The 26,196-nt window shown below is 31.5% G+C and overlaps 1 protein-coding gene across 1 annotated transcript in view; it reads right to left on the bottom strand.

The window, feature by feature from the left end:
• The window catches only part of LOC121122101 (lachesin), a 62,685-nt gene extending 38,621 nt beyond the window's left edge, over positions 1–24,064 (bottom strand). Inside the window, exons 1-2 of the mRNA XM_040717111.2 lie at positions 23,774–24,064; positions 2,436–2,771 (exon numbers count right to left, since the gene is read on the bottom strand). Coding sequence (XP_040573045.1) covers positions 2,436–2,771; positions 23,774–23,840 — 403 coding nt within the window. The 5' untranslated portion in view covers positions 23,841–24,064. The remainder of the gene's footprint in view (positions 1–2,435; positions 2,772–23,773) is intronic.
• Between the last annotated feature and the right edge of the window lie 2,132 nt (positions 24,065–26,196).

Below are 26,196 nucleotides of genomic sequence, written 5' to 3'. Positions count from 1 at the left end.
TTTCCCATAAATTACATTTGAATGCAACTCGTGCAATGTGTCAACTGTCCCCGTAGCCAGGGGTTTGTTGTAACAGTTGACAAATATCTAGTGAGAGTAAGAAATTTAAAAAAATTCACAAATTAAAATATTTAAGTCATAAGTAGACTTAGGATTTGTGAGCGATTTTTCAATCACTAAATACAATTCTAGGAAAATTTGTTCATTTTGCCTTTTCTTGTGTGAAAATTGTTTTTTTTTCCCCTAAACTTGTATGAAATAAATATTAAAAATTTGGATTCTAGTTATATTACACAACAGCTTTTGATGATATTTTTTAGAAAGGAGATCCACCTGAAAAAATCTTCCTTCCTTATGTTATTTTTTAAGGTGAAACCATGTATACATATGATACAATCAGGGCTATAATTACACAATGGGATATATAATGGAGCCAGATTTTGACAACAGCCAATTGGAGGAGGAGGTAAGTTTGCCAAAATTACCTCTTAAATTATCCTCCCTGAATCTTGCAACAATGGAAAAATACTTATGTGCCAAATTACGAAATCCTGTTAATCCATTTATGCAAATGTATAACACTATGAAGCAAAATCAAGGTATTGGAGCGCCCACAGGCTTAATCCTACATTTATTATTGTTATTTAAGCCGTAGAACACGAATGTTAACATTAAAACTTTCAACAGATATCTGCTTGGCCTTTAAAGTCTTTTTTAAAAATCAAGTTTTTAGATTATAATTGAAATATAAAGTTTATTCTATAACTTCAGGTAGCATATAAAGCACTTGAAGAGAAAATAAAACAGATAAAGGCTTCTAAGTAAGGTCCTTCATTTTACTCGATTTTTTGGGTCTTATATATTCATTTTTTATTGATTTCATCAATATAAATGAATAAATAATTCATTTTTCCAATCTTGAAATGTATCATTTGATATTTACTTTTTTTTTCATCTCGAAATATGTCATTGAGTCATAAGTATACCCTGAAAACTTGATTTTTTTAAAGGCTTTAAAGGACAAACTGATATCTTTAGAAAGTTTTATTGGTCATGTTCGTATTCTACGGCTTAAATAACAATAATGACTGTGGGCTTCAGCTTGCGGGCAAAATTGCTGTTGCATACTGTAATCAGTGGTGGTGTTGATGAGATGCACCCATCTAATAAGACACCTGAAGATCACGCCAGCTTCAGATATGCTGCATGCAACAACTAATGTGAACGTTCAACATGATTTGAAAATCTTTATCAAATATAGATTTGTTGATATAATATAGCAAAATTTATCAATAAATTATGATAAATATAAAACGACACTAATTATTTTAAAGAATTCTTATAAAACTGTATTTTTCTTTAAATACAAATGGCTTGATTTTGATATTTTTCGTACGCATTTTTCAAATATTTGCTTTTTTTGGGGGTTATTTTGTTAGAGTCTAAAATTATTTGTTCAAAATACATTGTCTTGTGGCATTTCTTCTTGACGTTTGAGTAAAAAAAAAGATTAAAAAAATTGAATAATTATTCAGAAAATGAAAGATGTTTCAGTTAAACATCAATTTTTATCTGTTAAATTTATTTGCAAACGAATCTCTAGACAAATTTCTAGAAATGTTATTTTATTTACGAATGCAATATTTCATTGGATGTTCATTTTTTTTTTTGTACCTGAAATAAACAAAATTGCAATTTTCACAAATTTCTTTTCTGCCCATAACTTTTTTTGATTTTGAATGAATTTAGTAAACGTAGTTATTTGTGCAGCTTTTTTTAAGGAGGCAAGTGACCTTTGATAAATAACTCAAGCCCCTACCTAGTGTCCTTGAGCTCCAGAAACGGTGTTATGTTTTGAGTATAGAATAAGCCACCCTTATATGAGCTTTTCCCTATAAAAAAATCAACACCTTTGTTCAACACCAGGTTCAAAGAGGTACCCCTACAAAACGTAAGCTCCTTGGTTCAATGGTAAGTATAAAGGACACACACATAGACACGAACTCTATTCTATATATATGTATGTATACAAATAAACAACGACGAAAATTTGGGCACTCGTTGCAACTGTCCCCTTCGTACTGACCGTTAAATTATCTTAAATGTCTTCCGACTAAGTTCATTTTGATAAAATTATATCATAGATAGAAAAATAATCAATTATTCAAATTAAATCCGGTACAGGAAAAGAAATGAGAAACTGACTACATTATTACAAAAATAAAGATCCTTAAAAAACTACTTTCACCCCTTAAAAAACCGGGTTGATTCAATATTTCAAAGAGTAGTTGACAACAATTATTATTGAGCTTTCCCCACAATAGTCTTAATTATTTCATACTATAGTGAATTAAACTTTAGTAACTGATTATTATTTAACGTTTTCGACAAAGGGACTATTTCAACTGCCCATGTGTCCCCTATTTAAAACTTACCTACAACATCCAGAAACCCAATGGTCGACACCATAGGATCTGTGTTCACTTGGCACATGTAATATCCCTTATCCTCTATTTTAACATCCTCTATATGAAGAGACCATGTCAGATGCGAATCATGGGATATCGTAAAACGTGGGATCCGCGTTATGACTTGTTTATGGATCGTTAAAATCATTTGACGATCAATGTGTATGAATGCTACTTTGTAGTCTTGGAGATTCCTTACGATACATGGAAGGGTTGCGGAGCGGCCCACTGCGACTGTCATGTTGGGAACAGGCTCCAGGAACTCGGGTCTTAACTTTGGTTTGGGTGTACCGGCAAAGGCAGCTAAAAAGTGGAAATAATAGTATATAAGCCTATTTATTAAATAATAACATGGGGGGGGGGATAAATTTACAAAGGATGGAACAGCAAAAATAAGAAAATACATTAGTTGACATAACAAACATAGTTTCGTGCACAATATACATATATCATAGATTTTTTTCAAATTAGGATATTTTAATTAATATTACACTTATTAAAACAAAGTTTATGTATGTATGAAAATAGTCAAAGGGTGCACTGTACATAGTGCTCCCTAATGTATATCATAATCCATTAGAGTATAAAGCAAGGTTCATAGAAGTACAAAGTAATACCATACTGTTTTTCCTACAAATATTTGACCTCTGCCACGTTTTCGAATAGTTACTTCAAAGAGTATAACTGTTACCAAGAGTAACTATGTATTGCCTTCCATGACTGTGATTGGTAAAGTATTGCTTTTACACTCTATGCCGTCATATCTGTCTGTCTTGCGTAGCAATCCGTACCGTACATCAAATTGTAAATTCTAGCAAACCCGATTACATGATGCTATAGGCTTGTATTATTCCATGCTTTAAGATATGTACAGCTCGAAAATCATTTTTTAATGGATCTAATTATGTCTTAACCCGTCCTCATTGCCTTAAAGTCTTTCCAAAATACCATTTTTGATAATTTTGGATAGTTTTTGGACAAAAAATATAGTTAAAACACAGCATTGAATGCCTAAACGCCATTAAACTAAAATATATGTAAATATTTTTGTATAATAATTTTTATATATTTTATTAACTAATATTATCAAGATTGCCCAGTACAATGAAGGCAAAGAAAAACCTCTAGTTACACGGGTTCTGCTAGGAAATAATAATGAAATTAAGGCTCATTGAGTTCCAATGCTGATCAAAAGAAGCCTTGAAAGCTTCGAGATTCGTTGCTGTTGTCCAGCAGGCCCTGACTAGAAGGAAAATCCAAGAAGGTTGGCATCTGGCAAGTATGGTGGCCACATTGTTTTAGGTAAGAATGGAATGTTGTTCTCCAAAAAGGACTGTGTAACACCGGTGAACCATCAGGTTGTGTGCCACATTCCCGTTCATAAATTTTCTTCCTGGTCCAGGGAATAAACTGAGTCCTCAACATGGTATCTACGTAGTCAGTAGCGTTGAGCCTGAACCCCTGTTGTAAACTAGATGAGATGCAACAAATACACAGACTCATCACCAATTCTGATTTCTTGGTAGTCATCAGTGTGTGGTCCTGCTCATCTACTAGAAAAAGAACCCATCGTTCCTGTAATTGTGAACGGGATCCACAGTCAGGGTCTTTTAATCGCTGCAGAACTTTTTTTGTCAATAACGGACTCTTCAACACTGTCAAGCTCTTCCCCCTACCTTCTTTCCGGCATTCCGGATGGTGCCTTTAGAAGCATTGAATTTTTTTTTTGCCATGAGCTCGCATGGATTTTTTTGGGCTGTTCTGTAGAGCCTGCTGTATGTCATCCAGATTTATTTTGGAGCATACTTCCTTTCAATCACAATCCCGTCATTAATGGTCTTCTTGAAGTTGTAAATAATCTTTCTCCTATTCTTAGTCAAGTTTCGGATCTCTGTTGGGATGATGCGTTAAGCCTGATTCGACTATTTTGTCTCTTTGTTAGGCCATTTTGGAATTGATTGTGTAATTTTTTTCAGAGGAGGGGGAGGGCGGTCAATACACACAGTTTGTCAGCTGATGGGAGAAATGATCTAATACTCTCAACCACTTTTCTTATTCCTCTCTTTTATATGAGTTCCAATTTCAACTACACCCCTCTGTAATCTCCGTTGTACATCCCGGGGAAATTAACAAGTGTATGTATACTTCCTGTATCCTTGTAATGAAGGGTTGTTGCCTTTGTTTATTTGTCATATCACACTCAAAAACAACCACATAAATCCAATGAAAATGACATTGCTCTTTTATATGATGTTTATTTATTCATTTCGACTAATGAATATCACAATGTGCCTTAATTGAAATTAATTGTTGGCAACAACTCACCCTCTCCCCCCCACTTCCATCTAGAAGGAAGGAAGGGAAAAAATAAAGACAAGAAACAAGAAATTATCTATGTAAAGCTTTCTTCTGTTTCCTATTACGTAAAAACCACACGTAACCATATTTTTTAGCACTGCTTCTTATCAAATTTATGGTATTTTGTAGCTTTAAAAAAATGTAAGTCACGTATTGATTTAGTAGGGACAAGTAGCCCTACACATACATATACGTCTGTCTATGTATTTCCACTCTCTTTCTCAGGCTTTATTTATTATATAAAAAACATAAAGAAAATTAAAGTTGGAGGAGTGTTTTAAGATAATTCGATTTTATAGAATTTATTTTTAATTCCATGATTTTCACGTAATGTAATTTGAAAAAATACATTCCTATCTAGACATACTTTATGAGTGTCTACCTAATACGTGGATTGGAGGGTACCCCTCCAATCCACCTAACCATACATTAAGAAGACTTTCAAGGGTTTTCATTTTCCTTGAACCTAATAAACACTGAAAAGTATGTATTTTATATAGGAAAAAATAGTTCGTTTTAGACTACTCTTATCCATATATTCTCAACTCTCATGTACTTCACGTTTATTATTATCACTTATAGTGTAAAGCTTGTTCATTTAGAGTCTACGAGTCCATCTTTTTTTTTTTTTTTTTTAATTCCTTCACTCGATCCGACCCACAGCAAAAAGTAAGTAAGTTGTATGTTATGAGCAAGCAAATTTTTGTTGGATTTTATATAAATAAATGATACTTATATTATCAAATAGTTAAATGCAGAATTTCCCATCTTTTTTGCCATTTTTTTTTGTAATAACGACAGGTAGAGCAATCAAAACAAATCATTCTTGTCAAACCAAATTTTTTTATCAGACACAGGACAACTGAGATTTAAGTAAAAAGAAGTCATATGAAAGTACTTCTTGACATAGGAATGAGTTATGACAAGATCTCCTGCATTGTCCCCTGCTCCAAGGGAATCATTACAAAGTTAAAAAATCTTCAAGGAAGCACAAGACCAAAAAAAAAAATCAAAAATTCTTTGAAGAGAACTTGGAAAAATTCTGGCTCTGGTGAATGTAACTTCCTTCCTCCCCAGATGTCAAACCTATTGACTACGGGGTTAGTTGCACCATAGAGACGAAGTTCTGTGTCACTTCCTAAATGAATGTTGATGCTGTAAAGACTGATGTTGAGATTGAGTGGACATAAATGTTTGAGGAATGCGTGAATAAGACCTGCAAGGCCTTTAGGTCAAAGATAGAGATCAGGGTAGCCACTTTATGATTTAATTGTTATTATAAAGTAAAATATGTATATATTTAAAATATATACATATATCCTTTATAGGTGCTCACACCCTTGGACCTAGGAGGTTGAAATTTTGCAAGAGTGCCTCTTTTGAAATTGGCCAGGTTATGACAGGGTACCTTTATTCAGGGCGGAAGGTACATTGAAGGAGGTCTTATTCTACAGCCAAAAATACAAAAGTTGTTTTATTTTTATAGCTTAAGGAAGTTAGATACGGGGTTGAGTTATAAATCAAAAAGTGACTTGCGTCGCAAAAAACAACTATAAGACCAACATAATTTAAAAAAATTATACAAAATAAAAAAAGTTATGGGCAAAATAAGATATAATTGAAAAGTGTACTTTCCTATAATTTTTCAGCAGAAAAAAAAATTACTTCCAATTGAAAATTGTATTAGTAAATAAAATAAAATTTGTTGAAATTTATCTGGAAATTCGTGGTGTATAAATTTGACACATAAACATGGATGTTTAACTGAAATATTTGTCATTTTCTGAATATTTTTTTTTTTACTTTTTTTCATCAAACGTCAATTTTAATTTTGAAAAAAAATGGCACAAAACGATGCATTTTTGGATAATAAAAAAATTGGAGTCCAACTTCACACAATAGTATTTTCATTCTCCGGAAAACTTTATTTCTTAATTTTTCCAATATTTGCATAAATGAACCAGTTATCGAGGTTATTTTTTCGATAAAATTATTCTGGATAACTTTTTGTTCTTACCAGTATGAAGAAAATATTGATTGGTGTGCGTTTCTCTTTACAATGCTAATATATGCTTTTAACTATTTTTTTGTAAACTTAGTGCAAAACAGTTTTTTACAATTTTCTTAACAAATTTCTATTTGACAATTATTTGAAAAAATAAAAATATACTTCTCATCTAGATAAATTTGTAGTTAATAAAATTGTTTTTAAATCCTAATAATTAATATATTATAATGCTCGTCAACACTGAAGAGATCTAAACGTTAAGTAGAAATCACATTTAACATTTCCGGCTCCCTCCTTGACCAGAGTAATGACGACTTACCCTTTTCCAGTAAATATATCAAGTCTCAGTATCATTCTATTTGTAGTTTTTGAGAATCTTAATAAAATTTAGTTTGGAAAAATTGGTTTCAATTCACAGGGGCACGCTGTATGTACAAAAATAGCATCAGATAATAAATATACTTGATGCTTAGAGTTGAAGTTTCCATAAGGGTTGAGCCTCGGACCAAGACTGAAATTTCTTTTCGGTTCGGTTTTTAGTGTTAATTTTTCTAGACTTATCATTCCTCTCATGCTTTTTATGATTCGGGGAAATATGATTTATTCAACTTCATACATCGTCATTTAAACAAATTTAGCAATTTTTATAGCACATGAGGTCATCATCAACAGTCTATCTATAGAATCTCTTTAGACCGAATTTTAAATGAGACCGATCCAGATCAAATTATTTGTAAGAACAATTTAGAGAGAATTTTTCTTTAAAGGGAGGGATTAGTTCGGTCCACAAGAATTATGCCAGGTCAAGGATTTTCATACTGACACAACCCAACACAGCTTTCTATGTTAGTAGATAACCTTTATCTTTATTTTGACAGAATTAGCTACCCACTACATACTGGAATTAAAACTGGCACTAAGCATCATTAAAAGTTTATTCTTTGAGAGGGGAAAAATGACTTATCTACTTTAGAAGCATTTAAAAATGTCCTTTAAAAAATTAGAAAAAAAAAGTTTTTTATGCAAGTAAAAGTTTATGAAATTTTTATAGCGATGTTTCTTTTTTTTTTTTTTTTTTGTATATACTTCTTTCTCTAGTCTTGATATGATATATATTTTCTTAAGGAACAAAATGTTAATTAATTATTAAACAAATAAAAAATATTTGATGTACATAATATCTGTTTTCCGTTATTCGTTATTTTACTCACTTATATAACATACATAATTAAATAATTCATGTACAAAATATGTATAATCATAATTGACACACTTGCTACAAATTACGAGGAGTAGAAATAAATATATATATATATATTCGGCCTGTCAACAAAATAAAACAGGCTAGAAGGATTTTTTTTTTTTTTCAAAATTGATTGTAGATTATATTTGACGATTAATCCCCAATTTTTAACAAAAAACTATTCTTATTAACCCTTAGAGTGTCCCGCAAATTGCACTTCAAGTACCCAAAATTCATTATAAAAATAAAAATATGAGGAATTTAATAGATTTTATATGAAAGAGACCAATGTCAGTATTTTAATCAAATAAAGGCTTTAAACAAAGGATGCACCAATACCCAGCAATTTTCAGCAATTATGCATAGGTATGAGTGGAATTGGCATTAACGAGCCGATTCCAATAACTGATACTTCAAAAAAGGCCAATTCGCCTCCATCGGTACCCTTCTACTCTAAACTATAGCTAATATCCTTAGGTATACAAACTTATACAATAAAATTGAGTAATTAATTGACTCAAATCTGGCAATGCCATATTGGCCTACATGTGACAGATGGCTAAGAAGTGCGGGGCTTAACATAGAGAAAACCTTTTTTTTTCGTTCAAAATTATTTTTTAAATAATTATTTTTATAATTTATTTTAATTTGTGTTATTTCTAGAGATCTCATAACAATTTTCAAGCCTTTTCTTAGCTAGATCAGTATTATTATTTCACATCAAGAAGGAGTATAAAGTTAAAACACAATTTTTTCTTTTTTGATCCATTGTTTTGTAAATATCAAAATTAAAAGTAGCGTCAATAATATCAAACTAACTACTAACTAACTAACTACCACCTAGGTGTGAAAACCGGGACTTTTTAGCCCATGTCTTATAAATGTAATTTCTCATTCCAAGATGTTTGTTCAAAATTGTTTTTATATTGACGCACCACATACTTTTTTTTCTGACTCTGATATGACGTGATTTAAAAATATATATATATATATATAACATTGGGCTTTTCTTTGTCTCCCAAAACTAATAAAATGCTTTTTTGATAAATACTTTGGTTCATTTGTGATTGAATAACGTTTACTAAAATCAAAAATTTCGAGTGACATCCCATTTTTCTAGATTAAGGTACTCCATGAGGGATCTCCCTCACTTTAAGCACAATGGCCCTAAATACACGTAGCAATTAGTTGATTACAATCAAGGAAAGGAAAGTCGGTGGACTTTAATAATTTGAAAAAATCCTTTTCATCCCTGACATTTTCTTGAATTTTGATTTTTTTTATATTCACATACCCCATTTGTACTTTTGGAATATAAAAGATTTTTTTTTTTTTTTCATTTTTCAATTTCCTCACAACCTTCATCAACTATTTTTTTTTTCTTTAGCAACCCCCCCCCCATAATATAAGGTGTTTATACATATAGTAAGCATATGACAAAATTGATCAAAGGAAGTAAAAATAAACAAATCTTTTTTTTGATTTATTTATTTTAATAATAAATAAATTTAATATATATCATGAAATTTCCTTTTAATACGAAAAAGGATCTTAAAGAAGTAAGTTGATTCTGTTATTTTATGTTAAATTTGTGTACACTACATACAAAGACGGGATAAATTATGTACATATTGACCGTGTAAATACTAAATAGTAACCAGGTTGGTAGTATAATATCAAAAGAAGTGCTTTTTAAAACGCAAGCAAACACATACAAAATAATCAAATTCTTCAATTCCCTGCAATCCTTTTCCATTAGTGTTGGGGTTCGGTCTGAAAGTTCTAGACCGGTCTGACACAGTTATGATTTTTAATTGAGACAACTAATTTGGTCCTCTATTCAAGTTCTGTCTGATACGGTGACAAAAAGAAAAAATCCCTCTGGATCGGTCTCATTTAAAATTCGATATTACAGATGACAAATACAGTTATGTTTCTAGATTGTAAGCTTTCGCAACGTATCATCATAGAAAGATAAAATTGCAATACAAAAAATCAACATATAATCCACCTTGAACAAATATCATGTAAAGGAGAAAACCCCAATTTATTTTATTAGATCCTGCATAAATACAGGCCAATACTTCATAGACATATTTGAGTCAATTATAGGCTTTTATTCAAACTTGTGGAATGAATTAAGATGCACCATAATTCTAACTATGGGTTAGAATCTTTATGTGATTTAAGATACTTAATTTGGTCTGATACGGCCTTCCAAATAAAATCTATCAATTTGTTGTTCTTTTACTTTAACTGCAATTTAAAGCAGGCTCAAAGGGTTAAAGAGCATAGTTTCTTAATAGAAATTGAAGTTAATTTGTCAAAGAATTTAAATATAATCCAATCTCAATTTGGAATAAATTCATTAGTGTGTTGACGAGTCACATTCCTAAAATCAGTCAATGGATTGAGATAGAAAAAACAATCCACGATTTGAAAACTAGCAACTGAAGGTCTAAAGATCTGGAGCTAAAAAATCGGTCCAAGTCATCTAGAAAAAAATCCCTTACGATCGAACCAAAAAAATAATTCGATCTTGGACTGAGTCTCAACACTATATTTTACATACCTATATATGTATATATAATAAATATATTTATTTCGTATTAAAAATAGACAATTTGACAGATTTTTTATCATTTTACGTCTATATGTAGTCTTCGTATTACGATTGAAACAACTTCGTTATAATTGACAGATTTTCTTATCTTTTATGTATATACTATATCTCACAATAAAAAAATCCTCTTGTTTAAAGAAATTGGTAAAGGAGTTCTTCTCATAGATGGATCAGGGATGAAATTTCCTTACTAATGATCAAATGGTTCTCCTTCTTACTGTTGTTAATTGGATCAAAGAATTCAGTTAGAAGGAAGGGAAAAGTTTTCCTTCTTATTTTTTTCCTTTTTCTTATTTTTTTTACTGATGGTTCTCTGAGGTTGTAAATGGAAATAAATTGACCATAAAATCTCTTGAGGTTTCTTGAGCACACATGTACATTTGTGTACATAGTACACTCATATCATTAGGGCTGTAAATTGTAAGCATTATCGCTAAGTAAAAAAAAACAACGATACACACACAAGCCATACCATGTCTACGGCAATGAAATAGGCAGGAATTACGCCCTGGAACGCGCTTGGGACAAATTAGTCTCTTGAGCGTAATGTGGGGGTTACTAACATATGTAGAGGCAATTAAGCTATAATCTTATTTATTAAATAGATACAATTTACAACGTACATACTCATTGATATTGGTGAATAGAGTTGTAAATTGTAGGCATTTTGGTTAGTAAAAATGCTTAAGACTAACTAAACTATATATAATTTCCAACTATATACATTTACACATGGAGTCCGATGACTATTTAATTATAAATACTTTCATAACTATACGTCGTGTGTGTGTGTGTGTGTGTGAGAGGTGTAAAAATAATGGCTATAAATATTAGATTATAAGTAATTATAATTTAGACAGTATGTAACAATTTATGTTGAATAGGTACATTAAATTACAAATATTTTCTAGTTAGATATTTATCTCGAAATTAGGAGTCACAAAGTCATTTATAATAATGATAAATTTTATTTAATAAATGATAAAACTCGTTGTAATAAAGCATTTATTTTTATGAATATTATTATGGATGTATCGGGTCCGAAAACTTTTACGTCCTGTTCAATCCGGTCCTAAAGTTAAAGAATTTATCTTCTTTACTAAGTGACGCCATCATAAATGTGTGGTAATTCTATGTGTAATGCATCATGTCTCGGTAATATCGGAGGTAATAAAATACAATGCTTAAAAGAAGGATAAATACTTCAATTATGCCTTAATTCAGAGTAATGGTCAATTTTTCTCGTGCACTAAAGATACTTGAGATTCTAAAAAAACCGAATTAAGTACTAAGTAATGTGTGGGTTCTGCCTGAAAATCCTAGAACAGTCACAGACAGTTAAGATTTGTAGTGGACCGAAATAATTTGGTCCTATAAAAAAGTTTTGTCTGGACTGGTCTCAAGGGCAAATTTTGTCTAAATCGTTTACAAAGAAAAATTTGGTCAATGATTATTGACCTTACAAAAAAATCAGTCTGGATAGGTCTCATTTAAAATTTGGTCTAAACTGATTCTATGGATGAATTTTTGATGACGTTGGTTGTGTTTCAAAACGGTGACCATCTGAATAATGACGTCATATGAAGTTAAATATGTTGTACAATTCAAAAATTAGGATACGGGGGGAAATCGGTCCACAATTTGAAAGGACTTATATTTCGGTGTACAGTGTGAGATTGAGGAAATGACCTAAATATATGTAGGTCTAGAAAAAATCACTTTACACCGAACGGGAGGAAAATAAATCGATCTGGGACCGCGTCCCAACACTAGTACCTGGTACAATATTTTTGAAAATGATGACATTTTGAAGGCGATTTAAAATGTGGACCTTTTTCAAGGAGCGATGACAAAGACAAGCCCGACTTTAAGCCCTCTATTAATGAGCGATATAACTCCAATAAACATGACTATAAAATGATATTTATTTATATTTTTTCAAATCCCTAACTTTAATTATTATTCGTCCGAAAAATGACTCAAGAGTTATCACTTCTACACAAATTATTTCAGCCTATTATATATATATATACATATTGTGTAGAAGTTGCAATGTCTGTACAAGTTTCAACTTGCATAAGAAAATTGTACAAGTTGCATTTTCTTTGTCTACATATACATAGTAACGTTTTGGGAAGCAAGAACCTCAATATACTGGTTAAACTCTGAGCAAAATTTTCCATTGAGAAACAAAGTTTTCTCTCCTTAGATGTGGGGTGTGTCAACATAAAAAGAATATTGAACAAAAATCTAGATAAGGAGAAAATCACAGTAACTCTTTTTACTTCATATACACATAAATACAGGCCCATATTTGTCCCACTATGGTCTCTCAAATAAAATTTGCATTTTATTTTTATTTTTTTACAATGACACTCAATTTAAGTTACTTTAAGGGTGCAATTTGTGGCACGCCCAAAGGTTTAATAAGAATAATTTGTTCATAGAAATGAACGATTATTCGTCAAAGAATACAAAAGTAATCCATGCTCATTTTTGAGAAAAATAGCATCACCTTACTTTTATGTTGACGGGCCAAGGATACTAGTTGGTCTAGAGTTGGTGGAAGGACTCAAGGCCGCTTCAAGTTTATTTTTTCAAATGTATTGATAAAGTGATAAATTATAATATTAGTTTTATTTTAAAGCTTTGCCTAGGAGAAAATCAAACTCTTATGTCAGGGTATTACTATAGGGACTCCTTGATATACAAGAATAGCCACTAGGGTGTCCACTATCCAGTTAAAAACTAACAAGATCTCAAAATTAAGCACTAAGAGGAAGTCGAATTTCTGTAGAAAAAGAAATCAAATTACTCCCTGGCATCATTATCTTGGAATGTTAACTTTGCTTTGAGCCTGAATTTTTCACATTTCATAATGTTTTCAGTCATAATTTCTTTTATAATTGATTTTTACAGACAATATCTGTACCCCTAGCCTCAAAAATGATCCAAAATGCTTAAAATAAGTTTATGTGAGACTAAAAACATCCTAATGTAAATCCTGATAAACTTCCCAATTAGAGAAGTAATTTTATACCAACACTTATTCAGACCTTCCCCCTTCAAAATAAGTTTTAATACTATCTGTACATAATTGTCATGAAAGTAATTAAAGGCTTGACATTTTTTTAATACTTAGATAGTGACAACATAAAGTTCATACAAATTCATTCGTCATCAAAATTGAAAAACACACACATTTTGCAAACCTGGGGTATAATTTAAGTTCTATACATATTTTGAATATCCAATTTTTGAAACTTCCTTTTCTCTAAACTCAATGCTCGGTCCAGTACAGTCCCGAATATCAGTACTAAAACTTATAAAGTTGGGTCCATGATTACAACACTCAACTGTATTTTAATTTTATTTTTCAATCAGTTCTAGTACTGACAGTCTGAAGAACGGATAAGACCCATCCTAAGACTGGATTGAATTGAATTGGTCCAGTTCAGTTCTTGATACCGCCAATTAAGTTTTCCTTTGTTTGTATATTTTTTTCTCATATTTGTCTTTCTTTTCAAGTACTGATCGGACCGGTCCTAAAACTGGACTGGACTGAATAAATAAGAAGAGACACAACACTAACGGTGTACTCTGATATTTCCACCTATGGACATATTTGTAGAATACGAGGGTACTCTGCCGTAAATGATGGTGCAATATCTCCATACACATAATCCAACTCATGTTTTATTTGGGTAATGCCTTTCAAGAACAAATAGTTAATAACTCACTCTTAACGACTGTTAGATAACAGTCTGTCATCTTCTTGTGTAGATCGAAAACTTTTCAGACCACCCTCGTAAATATGTAATATTTACCTAGAAAAATTCCATCCCTAACAATGAAGCGAGGACAAAGGTAAACATAGCGGACTTTGAATATATTTTAAAACAACCAGGATACTTTTTTTTTTCTCCAGCTAATGTGTCTCTCGCCTCTTCCCTCAGAGTATCTTTACCCCTGCCTACCTACATTCATGATGATTTAATTTTAGAAGGAAAGTGAGCACTCAATGAACGAAGAAACTCTTTTGAATTGCTCTATATATACTTAGATATTTATGTGTTTTAGATATGATACAAAAATTATGCTCTAATGGCTCTTTTTTCCCCCATAAAAATGGTTATTTTCAGACATAAATATGGCCATAAAAATATTCATACTAAATTAATAATATCTAAGTTGTAGAATGATGGAGCCACTTCATTTTCCTTCTCTTTTTCGAAAAATAAGCAATTTCGAATCATACTTTCTTCTTTCTTTCCCTTTTAGTATCAAACATGTATTAAGCGGTCAGACTAGGTAAACTAAAAAGTGATACCTTAGTACGGGGCCCTTTTATTACAGGTTTTTTTTATTTCGGGAAACTTCAAAAGTTGGAAAGAGTGGATAATATAATACAATAAGGTATACAATGTACGTCTGTACAGTAAAGGGCTAATATTTCTTCTCAAATAGAGAGAGAGAAGATAGGGCAGAATTGTGGGGATACCCTACATACATATATGATTGATTAATTCGTCAAAAGAGGGTCTATTATATTTAGTTTTTGAAAATCGTGTGTATTTTGGCCATGTTATAAAAAAAAGACCCCTAAATTCAACACGGTACCTCTGACAATTCGAAGAGTATTTTGCAGCAAAACAGCTTAGATGGCATGAAGCTGAATTAATTCAGCTGTGGCAAGGGAGTACACAGGCGTGCGCAGGGGTTGGGGTGGAGGGGCCATAGCCTCCCAAAAAAGGAATTATTTCTTTTACTAGATTTTTTTTGGTTAGTATGATTTTTTTTTACATACTTATGGGATTTTTTTTCTTTTTGAAAGATTTCTTTTCTTAATGGACTCATGGATGGACAAATCAGCATAATATGAAGCAAAAGCAAAATTTCAGAATACTTCCAGGAGAGAATGCGTTTTATATCAATACTCCTTAGATATTTTGGTTAAAAAATTCGAAAAGTACATCAATTTTAACAAAAAATAACGAAGTATAAGCCTCACTTATTTATATACTAAGGCGAAATATCCTTTAGGTAAAATTGTATTAAGGCGAAATATACTTTAGGTGAAATTGTATTAAGGCGAAATATCCTTTAGGTGAAATTGTATTAAGGCGAAATATACTTTAGGTAAAATTGTATTAAGGCGAAATATCCTTTAGGTAAAATTGTATTAAGGCTAAATGTCCTTAGGGAAAATAGTTTAATGGGAAAGTAGGAGGCACTTATAGCTTAATGATAACAGCATTGGAATATAAGAAACACTCTTGGGACTGATTGACAGTCAAAAATCCCACACGTGTGCAGATCATATTTTAAACAACTCCAAATAACTATGAGATATATCTGAGAGACCAAGAGGGGTTTGAAATGAAATGAGTCGTAAAACGTATCTACATGTGAAAGGGGCACCAAAATTGGATTAGAACTCAACTCATGAAAAACAGTATGTAGTATCTATGTAGGAAATAAAAGTTATATAATAAGAGATCCTTGAGTTGTATGTCTATATATTCGCATTTATTTTTATTCGATAAGTTGCTGACACCTTGTCTTTTTATGGCTTAATAGGGGTAGTAGGTAGGTGGATAAGAACGACAAAGATATATTTCTTTCTTTTTTTCGTATAAGACTACAAACTTCTTTCCTCCCCATAGTATAAATACATATATGTATAATTGTATTAACATTTGGATCTGTTGAGGGTGATGAGAAATCAAGGAATATATGTACATACAATACATGTACTGTACAAAGATACATAATCCGTAGAATAGGGTGGGTCGTTTTGAGAGCAAGGCTGCCGGCACACTTTTGAACAAAACCCCATCCCTAGTTATATAAGACCCCAATAATGTGATCCCAAATTATATTCGTATTTTCACATTCCAACTCAGGTTTCTAATGTATTTTTAGAAAACTAACCATTCCTTTATTCTTCTGCCCTTCCAAATAATCTCTGGAGAGTAGGTTACAATCCTGTATTTCAACAAATACTAAGAAAAGTTAAAATACTTGTTTTCTAAGCCCTATAATATTCTCTTATCCCAAAACTTTATTTCCAGTCTTCCTTTAAATGTACTGAAATAGTAAATTTTACAATGCTTATCGACTAAAGTATTTCTCAGACAACGATTATCGATTTTTTAAAGTAATTATAAAATAAAATCAAGGTACAAATACTTTTTTATTTAAAAAAATATTACAATTAAAGTGATACACTCTATAAAATCAAAAAAGCAGACTTTTTGGATTATAAAGGTCATTTTTATGTTTTTCGATGTAAAAGCAAAAAGGAGGAAATCTTTTCCTTCCAAAAGGAAAAATTTGTTGACGAGTCTTATTATTGATTCCATTGCATTTTTTAAAATAAAAAGTGCCAATTTATTTATCAATATCAATAAAGCAATCTGCATTGTATGTATATTTCCAGAAAAGCCATTTTTGATTGTATTTTAGAACAGCATGACTACTTAATCAAAGAAATAACAATGTAGAAATTGCTTATATAGCTAAAACTAAGTTTCTCATATTCATAAAGAAAATGAGAGTACTTATATATTGTCTTGTAAATCCTAACCTGTGTGTTTTTTGTTTCTTTTTCGAAAGCTGTTATCACAATTCTTGTATTTTTGAAGCGAGAACATCATACTATTGAGTAATTAATTGTTCATTAAATACGTAGAGTAACTCTGAATATTTTTTAGGGATCAAAATTATCTTTTAGGATGAGTATTAAAGCAACTTATTTTCTGTTCATGAACGCCTAACATCTCCGAAAACTGCCGGGTATTATCTCTAGTATGTAACATAATTCTATCCACAAATCCCTTGCTTTTTTTCTTCTATTAAAAAATGTCTATTAGATCCATTGAATAACAATAAAAATACTAAACCCCACACATACACACAAAAAAAAGGGTTGCTACAAAACTATTATCAGCATCATCAAATTCATCATTTGCAGCAAATGTTACGCATAATAAGAATACAAAATAACATTATTCAAACCCTGTGTTGTTGAGAAAATAACTCTGAAAACATCAGAAGGATAATTTTTCATAATTTTCCTTCCCTGTACTGATGTGGTGTATGTACTTGGGGTTCTCTCTCAGGATCCCGGGATTACTCAGGGATTTACATCTACGTGAAATTCCGGGGAAACTCGTGTTTAATTATATTTAGTGTTGTTTTTCCTTATTTAGAAATAAAATCACATTGAGTTCAGTCCGGCAACGGTGCTAAAATATAGTTACAAGTGTGTGGAACAAATTATATGATTGTGACGTCATAAGGTTCACCTGCAGGATTTATTTTTTGAAGGGTTTTTTTTTGACAAATTTTTAGAGAATGTTTATGTTTTGTTATAAATTTCAGAATGTAACAGTAACATTTTTTTTGAAGACACAAAAACTGCCGGGTATTATCTCTAGTATGTAACATAATTAATATTTTTATTTTTCCTTTATTAAAGATGATAATTTTATATAACGATAAATATAATGGAAGGTGACAATGACCCTGGTGTCTATGGTTCCAATTAAAATAGTAAGAATGGCTTTGTAGTCCTTAAAAAAAGTAAAACTCGATCTTTCGTGACGTGATTGAGGTGTTTCTTCCTTTTGTATTAATATTAAGGGCTTAAAAAGTGCACATTTTTCGAGTTGGATTCGTAAAAAGAAATAAAGTTTGGAGAAATTTGTCTGGAAATTTGTTTGCATATAATTTTGACACATAAAAACATAACTATTTGTCATATTCACAATAATTTTTATCTTCTTTTATTTTTTCATCGAACGTCAATTTTCAATTTTTAAGAGGAAATGCCATAAAACCATGCATTTTAGACATAAAATGTTTAAGCAACAACTATAACAAGAACTATTTTCAAGTTTCGGAACGTTTTATTAACATAATTATTAAAATATTGGCAAAAATAAACCAGTTATCGAGAGTTTAGTTGTTTTTTTGACTACATTATTCTCCATAACTTTTTTGATTTTACAAATACGAACACAAATATTTGTAGATTTGTGTTCGTTTATACAATGCAATAAATGCACTTGCATCTCAAGGTGTTACTTTATATACATATAAACGATCAAATAATAATGATTATTACAGACTATTATTTCCATCAAAACCCACCCTATTTTACTGAAACAAACTTTTGACGAATATATTAAAGTTTTTATTTTTTTGTAAATGATATATCTATATATAAAATGCAAATTTGTGTATGTTTAATTACCATTAAACTCCTGCGGCATACATACTACAAATTACGTATATTGCTTTTATAATTGTTGAACTTCCATCTGTATCTATTTATTTTTGTTGCCTTTCTTCCCCCCTGTTGATTCAGATGATGATATATTTGAAGAAAGGGGATTCTACGTACAATGTACATTAAACTGTCCCTATTTTGGGTTAATGTTTTTCATCCTTTGCAGAAAGAAATTTTCTCTTGGGTCAATTAAAAAACTGACTTTGGAAAAGTTTAAAGTTTCTCAGGCTATTTTTTTTTTTTTTGGTCAAAATTGGCCGTTTTTTGGCTCTTTGTACCGTTCTAAAAATAAAGCTATGATTAAAAAAATAAATTTTTTCATATTTTTTAGTATTTGTGTAATCAGTCAAAAGTGTGGAGCACTTTGTCCTTAATCATTTAAAGTGTTCAATATTTGCTTTATGATTTCATGTTTCCCTCTTATACCTGAAGCATTATCTTGTATTATCTATATAAGGAACTTTTGTTTTAAGAACTAAGAATGTAGTCGTATTAAGGAAATATTGTAGGCTTGTGCATATATCATCGAATACTGTATATAGTGCTTCTATTTTGCTACATTTTTGATAGAAGAAATAATATATGTGTATTCGTATTAATGAAATATCCCAGGCATGGCCTTGAATACCAATACCAATATTTTTATTTGTTTTTTTGTTATTTGCTCTCTGACCCTGGTATTTAAAGTGATTTTTTTGTTAGTGAGCACTCTAAAGATTTAAGTACTCATCAACCATCCAACATTTAAAAAAAATCCCTCAAACTCTTATTAGTATTTTCTTAATCAGGACAAGTTTGAGTATGAGTTTGACTTGAACTTCAAGACCAAATATGAATCTTGAGTCCAAATGGAAATTTAAGATCCTGTCCCGAGACCAAAGGGAACTTCAAGTCCGAGTCCCGAATCCGGCAAGTTGCACACTTGGATACTTATATGTATATTGCAATCTGTTAATCAATTAGAATGTCGGCTCTCATACTCTCCAATGAGATTCACATACAAAAGTACATATATTAGTAATAGAAACTTGAGGAAACTAGTTTTGATTTTCGTAAAACCGAAAGATAATAATTATTTTCAAGACTAAACATTTCCGTTTTTCAAATTTATATATTTGCAAATATTACATTTAAAAGAAAAAACAGCAAACTAGTATTTACATATCCCAGTTTGCTCCTAAGAAAAGGATTGCATTTTGAAGATGATCCTTCATTGGTGCTCTCTAATAAGGGAAAAATGAATTTCAGGGCAAAAAAACAATCCTTCGAAACTCACTCGTGACAATGGCATAGACACTAATGCGCACCCAAGGGCACGAACGTCTGAGGAATACATTGACGTATCTTTTTTTATTGTGTCGAATGCGGGTTTTTCCTCAGAGTCGATATACATTCTCGAAATTGATGATTGCATCCTTCAATGCTATTTTTCTTGAGCTAGGGTTAAATTTAAATTTACTGAGACCTTACAAAACTTGTATGAATAATAACAAGCTAAGCTGTTATGTCCTCCGAAATTTTTTTAAATTGTCGGGGTGGCCATGTTGATTTTCCGTTTCTTTTTTTAACATGCCCAAAATACACACAATTTTCATTACTACTCATATATGTATATACAGTAACACCTTGATATGCAAGTCCATTTATTGCATTGTATATCATATTTGGGCAATTGTGACACAAAAATCCCTCTTTTTATATATATTTTTAAATGGTATAAACGGCTTGAGAGACCTCATATTTACCCAAATTCATGTCTTGATTCTCTCAAGAGAAAAGGTCTGTCTGCAAGGGAGAGGTGAGACAAATATGATCCCAAAAACGGTACAGTCTATTGTACATACGTCTATAAATTCTGGAGGTTGCAGGTTTATTATTGCTCGTGTATATCAATGAGATTAAGTATTCTCAACGGACTTCTTACACGTTCCAAGAAGTAATATCTACATATGGATATACAGTATACATATATTTATTTATGTGGATCGAACTCTTCATACATACATATGATGTAATAAAATATATAAGTTAACTCCCAAATACTTTCAATAGATAAATAAAAACAGTAATTCAAAATTTTAGTACTTAAAGACGATGGAGAAAATGGTTTTGCAAATGTTTATACTATCAACTATATACCGCGACTCTGCGCTGGATATTATTTGTCATAGGAGACTTGGAAAAGTAGTCATAAATTTCAAGACCATTTTTTTAGAGTTTGGGATAATGGAGAATATTTTTTCAATTTATAAGCTACTATCATTATGTGAACGTCCTTTTCAACTACAAACAAACAATCATTAATATATACGAAACGGGATGTAACATTTGGTTGTGCTCATAGAAGAGATGGGGTAACCATGAGGATTTGTTGGAGAGTTATAATTGTTGAACTCAGAGTAGAATTGAGAATCGACGTCAGAGTAATTCTTGTCAATATTCTTGTTTATTTCTCCCTCCTCCTCTTCACAGCTTATAGCTGATCAATTGAAACGTCATAAAGGCTAAGCTGCTGTCCTGCAAAAACATGTTGTTTTCTGCATATTTTTATATGTCCAAAATACTTCTGATGACCATCAATATGAAAAAGGCTATCAAGGGACAACAATATTGTATTTATATTTCCCAAAGAATATCAAAATGTTTCATTCCCCTTCACTATTAGAGACTTAGGATTAGGTAACTTGAAATTCATATTGGCTATAAAATATCATTGTTCTTACATCATATCCATCTCTATGTAGTACTGGGTCCTTCTTACACAGCTTTATCCAATAACTACTAACTACTTTAGGAGCTCTATGACGTCACAAAATATCCCTCCTTAAAAGGAGGATGAAATGTCCATGGAATGAATTTTGAAGGGAACGAATTTACTGGGAATTGATTTTTCTAGGATGAAAAAAGCACGGGGGGGACGGATGTCCTAAGAACGTATTTACTGGTCATATGGTTAGGTAGCAATGTTGAAACTTGATCAATGATGGAATATTTTTTTTAGTTCGGTCTGAAGTGATTTTTTCAAGAACGATTTGGATTTTGGACTGTAGACAGTAATGTAATCGTTTTCAAATCAGTGAGCCACTTTTTCAGTCTCAATCTATGGACGTATATCCCCAAACTATCCTAATTTAATTTTAAGTTTGCAAAAATATGATTTATGCAACGCATTTAATTTCATAACAGAGTATTGTTTTGATGTTGACAATTTTGAAATGCACGTGACATCATGAATAATTAATCTATAGAATAAGGCTAGACTTAATTTTAATTGAGGCTAACTTTTTTGTCAGATCGATTAAGACAGAATTACTCTTTGGGATGGATCTAGTCCAAATTTTTCTTAAGGATAGGTTCTTATTAAACTTCTTTAAATGAACAAATTAGTTGGGCTCACTAGAAATCATAACAGTCTCAGACTGGTAGGATTTTACAGACAGAAACCCAACACAACTAAGTATTTCATTCAATTCGTTTTATATGTAGAACTTGAAGTATCTATTGTCCACGATAATAATTTTCTATCACTCTTAATTAAAGTATTTATCATGCTTTTAAGCGTTGTATGTAAATAACTCCGATAAAGCCATTGTATGGAGTATTATAAATACATATCTATATCTACATTAGATTGAATACACATATCCATGATAGCGTCATTTAGTAAAGATTCTTCAATGGAAAGTCTTTTATATCCTTTAAATTTTGGACCGGACCGAACGTCAGTATTTTTTGGACCTATATATCCCTCTTAATATTCATAAACATCAAAGTATGATATTATACATATCATTGGTATAAATGACTTTTTGAGTCGAATTAGTTTCGTCCACTAAAAATCTTAATGGTCTCCGACTGATTTTGGATTTTTAGATTGTCTAGATAAATTAACAGCAACAAATCTAGTAAATAGGTTAAAGTGCAAGTCACTTGAAAGTTCACTTCCCTACAATTGTTGAGAAATTGTCTCCTAGTTAGCAAGGGATTAATAATTAGCTATTTATGCTATAATTAAATAAAAGACATTTCATGTGACAAGATTAAATCGCTCTTTAAAACAAAATGTGTTCATTAATATTGAATGAAGAAAATCAAAGACGTTCTTTTCTCCTGTTTGAAGGTCCATGCTACCTTTAAGCTTGCCTACCTATAGAGGCAAATATCCTAACAACACTTTATCTTATAATTTATTGAATGTATATCTATATATATATATATTCTTTTTAAATGCTTCACATAATTTAAATTGATACCATTTTCTTGACTCTAATTCCTACCTACATATAAATAACTTATAAATGCCAAAATTGTAATTAATATATTATTTAAAGGCCTCCGTTTGAACCTTTCTATAAAAATTAGAGGCCAAAAATATAGAAGGGGGGAGGGGAGTTGGTTAAAAACGGAGATTTTTTAATTTTTTTAAACCAAAAAAAAGAAATAGCCTTTCTTTCAAAACTTTTTTTTTTTTCTTGGCGCTTTTCAAACGCACAATTTCTTCCCCCCCCCCCCCATTACTCATATTTGAAAGCAGTCTTTTGAGTCAATCTTGATGTAAATGCTAATCAATTATTCTTATTATAGGTATGGTGATTAATTAAAAGGAAATGTTATGTACTCCATATAACCCTTGAAACAACATCAACGGAGTATCTCACGTTCTCAAAATGATTCAGGATTTATAAATACTCCTAATTTATTTGATAATATATTTTTATAGAGCTTTAAAAAAATAATAATCACTTTGATATAAAAGCTTTTACTCTGTGTTCCTTACCGTTTAGTCCCATGACAAATAAAAACAGCTCGATGACTTTAATGTGAACAGACTTATATTCTTCCATTCTGCCTCTGTATTTGTCTGAATCTTTATTGGCACATAGTACAAAACAAAAATACTACAAACAATTTCACAGTCTCTTTGAGAGTCAAATTACTTTGAATAATTCTTTTCTTCCCATCAATGAACAAAAAACTCTTCGTACTCCTTTCATCCACAGCAAACAAAACTATATTCATTCGGAACCCCCTTTTGTGTGTTTCTCTTCAAGAAGGTCAAAAGAATCTCTTGTTTTTGTTGTTATTGATGGTGTGTCCTTTCGGGGGCGTCGTCATCAAGGTTTAGAGCACACATAAATACACACGAATTGAGGGCTGTGAGTCTCCCTTTCATAAAATAAGTGGAAAAACCGGGGGCTTTCCTTCGAAAGTGACGGCAAAAAAGGATTGGGAAGCGGGTTCTCCTCTTCTCTTTCTCTCTCTTTCTACTCCCCCCCCCCTTCTCAACCTTCTCCCAGCCCCCCTTCTTTATAAATAAGACCAAATAGTTATCGTCCTAGCAGTCAACATAGTTATTAGGTAGGTTGAGATAGGCTCATTTCGATTTCTTTCTCTTCCTTTTGTTTTTGCTTCTTTCATGCAAAAAAAAAAAATAATCGCAATTTTCATATAGGCTTTCATTTATGCTGTTATTAGAGAAAAGTAATTGCAGAAGAACGCACTCAGAGTATTTTTTCCTCCTACGCTACCATGATAATTTTGTTCAAGTCTATAATTACGGCTTGCTTATTGAAAAACCAATTTTGACAAAAAAAGCTCTACAATTTAAGATCTCAAAAAAGGTATTATAGTGTTTGTACGCAAATCGAACTGCGCCAATTAGAAGCTCCAATAAGCAGTAATTATTACTTGATATCCAGGTTGGGCTATGAAAAAAATTATTTGTTTTGAAATGGATCAGCTTTCATACTCTGTGTTATGGGTTGCACTGCATCAACAAAACAACGAGGAAAGCGGGAAAAAGACAACAGATTGAAGTTCTTCCCGGCCCCCTATCCCTCTGTAACAATTGTGGACATTTTGTCTCAGAACCTGGTTATAATAACTCAAGCTGGGTGCAAAGAAAACCTCACCGGTTTCTGCCCTCCAAGCTAGCATCCCCACCCTTCATCACCGGACTGTTTAATCCGCTGTATTATGGATTAAGGTACTTCGTGGATAGGAAGAACCGCAATGTCCTCCCCAACGTAATGTTGATTCTCTGAAAGCCTCCGATGATAAGGAGTGGGTTAATATTTTCAATGACCACGTCAACAAGGTGTGAAAGGCTTTCAAGTCCAGACTGGAGGCCATGGTGCCCTCTGAAAGAGGACAATTTATAAATAATTGTTGACGTCATAATAATTAATTAAAATAGGATATAAATATTTCATGCAGAAATATTGTACATTTTGTAAAATGGAGCCATCTATTTTATGTATAGTTGAATGGTCCCCCTCCGTAAGGCAGCAGAGGGTTTAGTGTTCAGCGCTTTTGTGACTGAGAGTGACTGGCTCATGAAGTTGGAGTTCATCATCACATGAACATAAAGAGAGAATCATCAAGTTGATTTAAACATTACTATCAAAAACCATGGGATTTGCTTACGCAAGCTGTAAATGAAATTTGGATTCATATATATATATAGATCAAGGGCCTTGTCTCATTTCATATTCAGTCATTGATAGAATTATTATTTTAATGTACATAATAACTAATAACTATTCTTTTAATGATCCACTGAACAACAAGAAAAATACAAAAGGCTAGTTTTTTTAAAAAGTTTTTCCCCTTCCCTTTTTGAGAGTCGATGTTGAGAGTGTGTAAAAAAAGATTGTCGTGAAATGATTCTCTTAATGTGGCATTTTTAAAAATTTTCCAAAAAATTTAATATTTCAAATTATTTTTGTCAAAAAAAATCCAAAACTCAAAACTCCTAAACGCCCCTGATACCCAAAGGCTTTTATGATCAAGGAAATTCATATTCATTCTTGGAGAGGATTTTTCCTTACTCAACTGGCCTATGAAGGATAATCATAATATTACCAGCAGAAGAGAATTACCGCGCATTAACTATAATGAAAATTCCTTTGTATGAATATTTAACTCATATTTTTTAAGAAATGATTAGATGATGCACATTGCACTACATAATGAGATAGTCATTTATCAAAGCATCTTTTAAGTATTGACACAATGATGTTATTATACCATAAACTATGCATAAATGCATCCTACAATTAGGATAAATCAAGGGGTCTCAAGAAAGGCCCCCATCCCACCTGAGGGTGAATTGTACGAAACTATTCGCTAAGAATGAATTTATGATGCTTCTGTATGTTCAACTGTGGATTCCTATACTCTTGGGTCTTGTAATGGTTC

Source organism: Lepeophtheirus salmonis, chromosome 7 (assembly GCF_016086655.4).
Source record: "Lepeophtheirus salmonis chromosome 7, UVic_Lsal_1.4, whole genome shotgun sequence".
Classification (NCBI taxonomy): Eukaryota; Metazoa; Arthropoda; class Copepoda; order Siphonostomatoida; family Caligidae; genus Lepeophtheirus; species Lepeophtheirus salmonis.
The sequence above is the reverse complement of the archived record's forward strand: the minus strand, read 5'-3'. Positions and strand labels throughout refer to the sequence as shown.